The following is a 10,908-nucleotide window of genomic DNA, read 5'->3' on the forward strand; positions in this document are numbered from 1 at the left end:
TCGGGCATTTTGCTCCATCAACAGGTGCTACTCCGGTAGACACTAGAAATGTTGTTACACCAACTACTGATATGGGGCATGTTACAGCGCCAGGAGGTTCTAATCTGGGAGATTTAGAACGAATTATGAGAGATGCCCATCGAACTCACTCAGAGTTAGGCCTGGAAGAAAATTCCGGTGATTCTACTTCAAGGAGAGTTCGTCATCATAACTCTAGATCCGAGGGACTTTTATCCCTGGACGAATGGCCGCGTACCCAACAAGACAATTTGAAAGCTGAGTATGAACGTAGGGTGCGGAACGAGTGTTTTCACGCTCGAACCTTGACGTATGATGATTCTCCTAGGAGATCAGTTTCTCCTCCCATACGGGGAAGTCACATTCAATACACCCAGCCACTGGAGAAAAATATGGGAGAGATCTGGAGGTTGCGTCCTCGTCCTCGCATAGATATGCGGGTACCATCTTATGAGGACGAACTGGATGGATACGATTCAACTTATCATTCGGAAGGTAGCTACTACAGCGGGGATAGCCGTCTTCTTTCATATGGAGGGGCTAGTTACCCGCGACCAGTTGTCCGTCATGCGGAATACTATAGTAATGCTGAACACGATTTTCTTAAACCATACCGTCCAGAATCTTTTGCAGAAAAATCGAAATTCATTCCAGGCATCGCGACAGCTCCATTTCCGATAAATGCAAAGATTCCAACATCTGTTGGAACATATAATGGAATGACAGATCCCAACGATCATCTGCTGAGATTCATGGCAGTAGGAGGAGTCAGTGGTTGGACTCTTCCTTATTGATGCCACATGTTCGCATTAACATTTACGGGGGCTGCCCGTGAATGGTTTGAAAAATTACCTGCTGGACAGATTAAAAGTTGGAACGACTTTGTGGCAAAATTCTCTCAACACTTCAGTCAACAGAAGAAGCATACCCGCGACCCCTCAAAGATATTGGATGTTACAGGGCGAAATAATGAGTCTATTGAAGACTTCATTACTCGTTTCAATAATGAGAGCCTTAATATTGGCAGGGTCAACGAGGATATGTTAAGGGGAGCATTCCGCAAGAACGTTCATAGCGATGCTTTGATCCGTACCCTTACAGGGAGAGATGGAATGCCCGAATATTGGGACGAAATCATGAAGGCAGCAAAGTTGTTTGCACGAACTGAAAAAAACTTTGGGCTCCAGTAGTCAAAAGCAATTACCAAAGGTTGAGTTCTAAACTCCAAGACCAAATCGACAGGCCAAAGGAACAATTTGGTCAAGACTACAGCCAACGTCGGAGCCACCAAAGCAATTTGATGCAAGGTCCTTGATCGGCAATAAGGGCAACCATAATTTTTCAGCCCGGTTGTAACACCTGCCAAAATTACGTGCCAAAATTGTCAACTTAAAAAGTTTAAAGGTTAAAATAATAATAATAACAATATAATAATAATAATAATAATAATAATAATAATAATAATAAAACATGAAAGTGTGATATAAATATATACATACATAGTAACAATTATAATTGATGATCTCAATTCATATTTTTATACTACGAATATATAGTTACTACATATAACATATACATATATTATAAAAAGGAAAACATGAAGCTCCATATTATTATATAAACAAATTTGAGAAAATTATAAATGCATAGTAACAAAACTGAAAATGAGAATCAATAATTGTTGTTATGAGGCACGTGTGTTCTGTGGGTAAGCAAAAGTTTACTAGTGTTTCCACCACAAAAAAATTATACATACTTTAAGAATTCTTCATGTTGAAGAATAAAATCTGCACTTATCCTCTATTATTATTAAATAAATACATATATAAATCTTCGTAACAAAGCAACCAAATTAGTGAAGCCACGTATGTCCCTTATGCTTAGTCATTATAGATATATATACACACATATCAAGTACAATCATGTCCATTATTCTAATATTAAGCAAGAGTTCAAAAACTAATAACAAAGTCGAGAGAGAGAGATAGAAAGAAAGGTAGTGAGCACAAAAGGGCAACGGCAAACCGCCGATTCCATTGAGCGTGTCAAGGCTCAATTACAAATAGCACGAAAGGGATTAAAAGGGAAAAATTGAATTCAGGAAGCCATCGCGCTACGCGATGAGCTTAAAATAAAGGTCATCGCGTATCTTGATGGACCTTGATGAGTCAGCGGACACGTGTCAGCAGTAAGTATGGCGGCGTATTATTGCGGCGCCGCGATACGCGACGGGTTACCAGGACCCATCGCGTACCGCGATGGGTTGCAAAATCAGCTATAAAAAAGGGGTTCACAGTACACTTCTCATTCACACCAAAATCCTTCTCTCTCTAAAAACTACTCTCTCACTACCTCGGTTTCTGTGCCGACCCGACAATCGTCACCTCGTAATCCGTGCCACATACCGATGATACTCGAAGTACGTGCATGACAGACAACCACCGTATGTCACCTCGTTTTGCGTGCCAACCATCGTAGTGCGTGCCAAGCTCTGAGGTTCTGACAGTTTAAGCCCTAGAATGCGATAGAGAGTGGAAGTGCCGCTCAATCAATCCTAGTTAGCAAAACTCCGAATAGCCGTGTCAGGTAGGGGTTCTGCCTAAATCATTATTTTATTATTATATTATATGGCTTAGACCACAGTAGGGGTATAGCCCAAACCTTGATCATAAATATGTTTACATAAGCTTTAAACATACAAGGATTTTAGTAATGTTTCTTAACAATTAAGAAACACCTGTTTTTCATTTATAAGGATATAGTCGAGATATAGTTTCTTAACGATTAAGAAACATAGCATTTTATATACAAGGAATATAGTAAAAATATTGTTTCTTTATGATTAAGAAACATAAGATTTTACATTCAATATTAACAGTTAATGAATGTTTCTTCTTGAATAAGAAACATATTACAGATGTTTCTTCATGAAGAAGAAACTCAGCATATGATTTGGCAAATAAATACAAAGACTATATGTCTCAATATTTTATTCAAAAAAATGATCAGTCAAGGTTTAAAGCTATCAAAACCAGACTAAGGGTCTGTAGCCGGATCAGATGACGATCCGAATATTTATATAAACCTATTTTATAATAAGAAAATCAATCAATCAATCATTCACAGTCAAGGTTTCAAACGAGATCACCATATCATTTAGAACAGTCAATCACAGGTGAATACGTTAACCTTTTTCAATCAGTCAAATATATTTATACTCAATGAGACGAACGGGTGTTTGTCTTAACGAGTCAATCAATGTCTACATGAGATCAAGTAATCTCTAAAACGTTATAATACAAATTAGAGAATAAAATCAACTTAGACCGAATACGCATGTGTATGGATCCAAACATAACTGTTAAAGCTCAGTCAATCAATCAAAGGCAATGAAGCCGCGAGCTTAAACGGTCATGACCAGTTCTCAGTTTAGGGACGTTTGGCTTGGGGAATACCGTTGTGTGTGTAGGGCAGTGGTACATATACCGGAAGTAGAAAATGCTTCCGCTGAGATTGTCAAGAAAACTACATTTGTATTATAATCATCATTCAAAATATTTTATTGAGTCATACGTGTTCACCAGCATATAGCTGACGTATTTTTTCCACATTTCAGGAAACAATTTAGTACAGATAACAAGGAATATAGTCATTCGTGAAGATAGATGCTCGCAAGGTACAGGTGGCTCAGTTTTAAACTATTGAATTATTAGAAACAAGATTTAAATATGATTTATAAATCAAACACTCGGATATTTATTATCCGAGATGTTTTCAAATAAATTAATATATATTCAAACCAAAGTCTTCTGCTAAAATAAACTACAACTCTGATGAATTTACAAAATAGGTACCAACTATTGGTCATACGCCTAGGCCCTAAACCGGGGTGTGACACCGGTCCTCCAACAGTTGGACCCCGTTATCAAAAACTCCCTCAGAAATCCTTACAACTGAGAATTTGACTTTCAAGAAGCCTCAACCGTTACCGAGGAAATCATACCTCGATAGTAAAAAATGTTTCTCATACCACAATGATATTGGACACAACACAAACGAGTGTGTGGCCCTTAGAAATGAAATTGAAGCAGCCGTTAAAAATGGTAAACTTGAACATCTGGTTAAAGACGCACGACCAGGGACTGGCAAGCCTCCCGCAAGGGAGAGCCTGGGCCCGGCCAAAAGACAAGTTAAGGATTTGAATGTTCACATGATTCAGGGTGGACAGTGGGTCGGAGGAAAAAGGAGGGAGTATTGGGATGAAGAATGGAAGAATGAGCCCGTGATTTTTCCTCGAATCAGGGGCGGACCATGTACAAGAACCTGCTAATAATAACTGCTCTTTTTGGCCATTACCGATCACAATATGTGTTCTTTGACACCGGCAGTACGTCTGATATCATGTACGAACAATGTTTCGAACAGTTAGACGAGGAAGACAAAGAAAGGTTGAAACCAATTCATGCCCCCGTCTCCGGTTTCGGAGGAGAGATAATCCATCCGCGAGGAGTGATACCGTTCCCTGTAACACTCAGCGACGGAATACATTCAAGAATGGCGGAAGTTGAATTTTTGGTCCTACCAGCAACATCTAAACATGACATCATTTAAGGACGAGAGTCAATCGGTGACTTCAACGCTCACCCGTCCACAGCCCACGGTGCAGTAGGAGTCCCAAATCGCCCCGGTGTGGCAATGATTCATGTCAACCGGCATTGCTTTGAAACGGAGAGTTCAAGGCCCGGGAAGGTCCCAAAGAAAACTTTAAGAACCGAGCCAGAAAAATGGGTTTTGAACAAAATATTCCTTGATCAAACAATCGTGATTGGACCTGCTGTCTCCGAGATAGTAAGGACCTTTCTAAAGCAATTGTTGACAAAAAATGTGGACATCTTTGCTTGGCAGCCCGCGGACATGACTGGTGTCCCGCATAGCATTGCTGAACACAAGCTACGGGTGAACCCGATGTTTACCCCAGATGTCCAGAAAAAGAGAAAGATGGGCCCAGAACAAACGAAAGCTATGAATGAACAGGTGCAAGATCTTCTTCACGCCGGGATTATCCGGGAAAGCAAGTTCCAGACATGGGTAGCTAATCCAGTCATTGTTCCAAAGAGCAACGGAACGTGGCTAATGTGTATAGATTTTAAAGATCTAAACAAAGCGTGCCCAAAGGATTGCTATCCATTGTCGGAAATAGATATCAAGGTAGACGCTGTGGCCCCGTTTAAATTCAAATGCTTCCTCGACGCCTATAAAGGCTACCACCAAATTCTCATGGCAGCTGAGGACGAGGATAAGACAGCATTCCGCACTGGCCAGGGGACATTTTGTTATAAAATGATGCCATTCGGACTAAAAAACGCGGGTGCCACATATCAGCGGTTAATAGATCAAGCGTTCAAAGATCAGATAGGCCGAAACTTAGAAGTTTATATGGATGACCTAGTAATCAAAAGCATTAAGGAAGATCAAATGCTGAGAGATATTGAGGAAACTTTCAAAACACTGAGAAGTGTCAACATGAAGTTAAACCCGGCCAAGTGTTCGTTTGGGATGGAAGAAGGAAAGTTCCTTGGGGTCATAGTTATGGATGCGGGCTTCAAAGCTAACCCTGACAAAGTTCAAGCTATAGCCCGCATGCCTTCTCCTTCTTCCCTCAAAGAGGTTCAGACACTTAATGGAAGACTCGTGGCACTAAAGCGATTCTTAGCAAATCATGCGGCCAAGTCTTACCCATTCGTGTCAACACTTAGAAATTGCCTCAAAAAGGCACATTTCAAGTGGACCACAGAAGGTGAACAAGCATTCTCAGAGGTTAAGAAGTGCTTAATGGAGTTGCCTACTCTAACAGCACCATACGCGGGTGAACCCTTGACACTATATTTGTCTGCTTCCGATATTGCCGTCGGAGCTGTATTACTGACATATAGAAAGAACGTCCAAACCCCAATATACTATGTCAGTAGGACCTGTCGGATCCAGAGACCAGATACTCAATGTTAGAAAAACTTGTGTTAGCACTGGTCTATGCATCCCGACGACTAACCCTGACAAAGTTCAAGCTATAGCCCGCATGCCTTCTCCTTCTTCCCTCAAAGAGGTTCAGACACTTAATGGAAGACTCGTGGCACTAAATCGATTCTTAGCAAATCATGCGGCTAAGTCTTACCCATTCGTGTTAACACTTAGAAATTGCCTCAAAAAGGCACATTTCAAGTGGACCACAGAAGGTGAACAAGCATTCTCAGAGGTTAAGAAGTGCTTAATGGAGTTGCTTACTCTAACAGCACCATACGCGGGTGAACCCTTGACACTATATTTGTCTGCTTCTGATATTGCCGTCGGAGCTGTATTACTGACAGATAGAAAGAACGTCCAAACCCCAATATATTATTTCAGTAGGACCTGTCGGATCCAGAGACCAGATACTCAATGTTAGAAAAACTTGTCTTAGCACTGGTCTATGCATCCCGACGACTAACCCTGACAAAGTTCAAGCTATAGCCCGCATGCCTTCTCCTTCTTCCCTCAAAGAGGTTCAGACACTTAATGGAAGACTCGTGGCACTAAACCGATTCTTAGAAAATCATGCGTCCAAGTATTACCCATTCGTGTCAACACTTAGAAATTGCCTCAAAAAGGCACATTTCAAGTGGACCACAGAAGGTGAACAAGCATTCTTAGAGGTTAAGAAGTGCTTAATGGAGTTGCCTACTCTAACAGCACCATACGCGGGTGAACCCTTGACACTATATTTGTCTGCTTCCGATATTGCCGCCGGAGTTGTGTTACTGACAGATAGAAAGAACGTCCAAACCCCAATATACTATGTCAGTAGGACCTGTCGGATCCAGAGACCAGATACTCAATGTTTGAAAAACTTGTCTTAGCACTGGTCTATGCATCCCGACGACTCCGCAGATATTTCCAAGGACACCCCATAAATGTCTTAACCGGATACAAACTCAAGAACGTGTTAAGCAAACCAGAGTTGTCCGGACGGTTGGCAAAATGGGCTATTGAACTGGGCGAACATGCGATCGAGTATAAACCCAGACCAGCAATCAAGGGACAGGTGTTGGCGGACTTTGTTACTGAAGTTCCGCAGCACAAAGAGAAGGAATTCTTGATGGAACAACAACCCCAAGCACCTCCGGAACAAGGGCAAGCTTGGTCGTTGTTTACGGACGAGGCTTCAAGCAGTGAAGGATCTGGTGCAGGGCTCAGGCTAGCCAAACCTGAGGGCCATGAGTTCACATATTCCATAAAGTTGAACTTTAAAAGCACCAACAATGAGGCAGAATACGAAGCCTTCTTAGCAGGCCTGTGGATAGCTAAGAAGCTTGGGGTGAAGTATTTGGAAGCACGGGTAGATTCCATGCTGATTGAGGGACAGATAAACGGAACTTACGAAGCGAAAAACGACGTTATGGTTTCTTATCTCTCGCAAGAAAATGACTTAATCCGCCAGTTCTCTTCCTTTAACATTATCCATATTAAGAGGAGTGAGAACAAGTCCGCGGACGCTCTTAGTAAATTAGCTTCGACAAATTTCGAGCACTTTGCTAAGGATATTCGTGTTAAAGTCTTGGATCACCCATCTGTTTCCCAAAACCAAGTTTTGGTAATTCAAACGGGCGTCGAATCATGGATGACACCAATTAAGGCTTATTTATCATCCGGGGCCCTTCCAGCACAAAAAGCTGAAGACCGGAAGATTAAGCACAAGGCTTTGAATTACCAACTGAACGATGGCGTTTTATACCGGAGGTCATTTCTAGGACCACTGTTGCATTGTGTAGACGCTGAAGATGCGAATTATCTAATACGAGAAATTCATGAAGGCATTTGTGGCCTACACGCGGGTCCTAGAATGACTGTTGCCAAGATCATGAACGCGGGATGTTATTGGGCTGGCATGCACTTGGATGCTGTGCAAGAAATCAGAAAGTGTGATTCCTGCCAGCGCCATGCCCCCAATACCCTGCGTCCTAAGAACGAACTGATCCCGGTAACATCCGCCTGGCCGTTTCAGAAATGGGCTATAGACCTGGGACCATTCCCGGAAGCCCTTGGATGAGTCAAATTCTTGATAGTGGCCATTGATTACTTCACCAAATGGGTGGAAGCCAAACCGGTTGTATCAATAATAACATCAAGTGTGAAGAAATTCCTATGGGAATTCATCATTTGCTGGTTTGGTCTTCCGCAGGAACTGGTATGTGACAACGGGACCAAATTTGCCGATAGTGGACTACAGGAATGGTTGAAAGAACTTCAAGTCATTCAAAATTTCACCTCTGTAGATCACCCGCGGGTAAATGGTCAGGTCGAAAGGACCAACCGAACTATCAAAGAAGGGATCAAGGCAAGGTTAGGAACTAAACGGATGGGCTGGGTTGACGAATTGCCCCATGTACTTTGGGCCTTTCGCACCCAAAAGAATTCCAGTAATTCAGAGACGCCGTTTAGTTTATCCTATGGAACTGAGGCCATGATCCCATCTGAAATTGGGATTCCATTCGCAAGAGTTATGTTAATTGATGATAACGATCACGAACTCTGGATGAATCTTAATCTACTTGAGGAAAGAAGAGAACTAGCATCGATCCGTGAGCACAATTACAAGCGATAGATTCAGAAGTATTACAACTCGCGGGTCCAGAAATGTGAGTTCGATGCGGGAGACTTTGTCTTCCGCAACAACGAGGCTTCCGGTCAGGAGCATTCGGGCAAGTTGGCCCCAACTTGGGAGGGACCTTATAAAATCAAACAAATATTATCCAAAGGTGCCTACAAGTTAGAAAAATTGGATGGGACTGAGATCCCTCGAACATGGAACGCAGCACAATTGAAGAAATGCTATAGTAGCAGTCTTGATTGTTCTTTTATTTTTGCCTGCGTGCCCAAGTAGACTAGTAGAAATCTTAGAGTTTCATCCTTTGTAACATGGCTTAGGCCTGATCTATGAAAACTTTTGGTTAGTCTCATAATTATTTTGTTTGTAATCTTTTATTGTCAAAAACAAAGTTCCAGAAAGACACTTATATTATAACATAAGACAAAGTGCACCGGAAGGAAGCAAACTTTTTATTATTGATCAAAAGAGATTACAAAAAAGAAATATTTACAAAGAAGATCATCTACATCTATGGGGCGGCATTTTCGCCTTTGGCATTCTCATCATCAGCTTTATTTTGATCTTCTTCTTCTTCCTCACCAAGGTCGAGGAGGTCTTTCAGCTTGTCCATGTTGTCCTCTTCGTCCGCAAGCTCTGATATCTGATCCGCAAGAGAAAACTTTAAAGAGTCAAAAGTCTTCGTCTTTTGAATAAGCACGACAGCAGTATCCTGGCCTGCCAGGATGTATTCTTCTGGAAGTTTGCCCTCTGAGGCGAATCTATAACCTTCCTCGAAGCCCATCTGGCGGCCGGCTTGTTTGAACACCTTCAAGAGAATGGCCACACAGTTCCCAAGCTCGTCACTATTCCGGACATCGGAGATAGCCTGTTAACATGATTAAACTATGAGTACCTATGAGTAATTTTACTTATATATATAAATTAGAATACCTTGGGTATTGCTTCAGCCAGAAGCCACTTCTTGTCCTCCTTAGCCCGCAGCAATTCCATTTTATGACCGACACATTCCAAGGCTTGGTCGCGGCTCTTGGTGGCAAGATCGGACAAGCGCTTATCCTTGACCGCTGAGTCAGCCGAAGAGTTCTTATCAGCTCAGCCTGTTCTTCCAATTGCTTCTGGAGAGCAGTCTTGGTTTCCTCAGCAGCAAGGCGACTGGCTTTCTCGGCTTCGTAGGCTTTGAAATTCTCTTGAGCCTCAGTAAGAGCATTGAGAGCTTCTTTCTTGGACTCAAGCAGTTTAAGCTCTAACTCATCCCACTCTTCGTTCATCCCCAACCAATCTCGGGTGGTCTCTTGATTGGTAGAAATGGTATTCACCAAGTGATAGGAATTGGAGTTCAGCAATTCCTGGCGATCACGGAGACGTTGTCACTCCCTTTCCGCGGGAGGAAGACTTTCCCGCAGATATTCAAAACACACGTCCACGTCATTCAACGTCGAATTTCGACGTAATGACCAGTGTGGATTATGAGGGGCAATGTCCTCTTCCGCGGAAGGCGGGAAGGTCTGACCCCCATAATGGAACGCACTGACGCCTCCTTGGTCCCTAAATTGATGAACATTAAAGGTCGGAGACATACGAAGGGCGTCAGGCTCACCAATCTCCTTCTCCTTCAAAGGAGAAGTATCCATTAAATTGATCGGATTTTGAAGAATGTTTAGTGGAGAGGATGGTGGGGTTGGAAGTTTCGGAGCGCTTGAACTCTTTAAACCCGAAACATCTTCCGAAAAATCTTTCAAACCCATTGGCAAAATGATAATCACACATCAGATACATTACCGTTTAAAAAAGATGACAAATATAAGAGACATTGAAATTACCTAAAGTGGCGTCCTCAGCATCACGTCGGTGAAGGCGTGATTCTAAGCTGGCGACTTTAGTCTTCTTCTTGGATAGAGCAGCTTTGGTGGGTTGAGCTTTACGCTTACCAGCTGCCATCGATGCACCCGCATAAGTGGCTTGAGGTTCCTCCTCAATATTAGTGTCATCGTCATCACCCGCTGACGGTTTGGCGGTAGCTTTCGAGTCCAGCTGGCGGGTTAGACCTACAGTTGAACGCGATGGGTTAATAGCATCAACTATAAACCCTTCCTGGCAGAGTGATGACTCCTCACTGGACGAAAGAAGCACTATCACTCCGCTGGAAGTAGCAGCAGCAATGGGTCGAGGTTGTGGAATGCCCTCACCTTTCAAGACGAACTCCTCACCTTGAGCGTACATCGCCTCGGAAACCACAGGTTCCGGGC

At 42.6% G+C, this 10,908-nt stretch overlaps 1 protein-coding gene across 1 annotated transcript; it reads left to right on the forward strand.

The window, feature by feature from the left end:
- Positions 1–4,713: 4,713 nt before the first annotated feature.
- LOC143541309 (uncharacterized) lies at positions 4,714–8,101 on the forward strand. The gene is made up of 4 exons (XM_077034167.1): positions 4,714–5,598; positions 5,791–5,934; positions 6,227–6,370; positions 6,860–8,101. The coding sequence occupies exons 1-4, from the start codon at positions 4,714–4,716 to the stop codon at positions 8,099–8,101; spliced, it is 2,415 nt and encodes an 804-aa protein (XP_076890282.1).
- Positions 8,102–10,908: the final 2,807 nt, after the last annotated feature.

The sequence above is a fragment of the Bidens hawaiensis genome, unplaced genomic scaffold, assembly GCF_021521415.1.
Source record: "Bidens hawaiensis isolate Kalapana, Puna unplaced genomic scaffold, B.hawaiensis_p1.1 tig00012511_1, whole genome shotgun sequence".
In the NCBI taxonomy this organism is placed as follows: Eukaryota; Viridiplantae; Streptophyta; class Magnoliopsida; order Asterales; family Asteraceae; genus Bidens; species Bidens hawaiensis.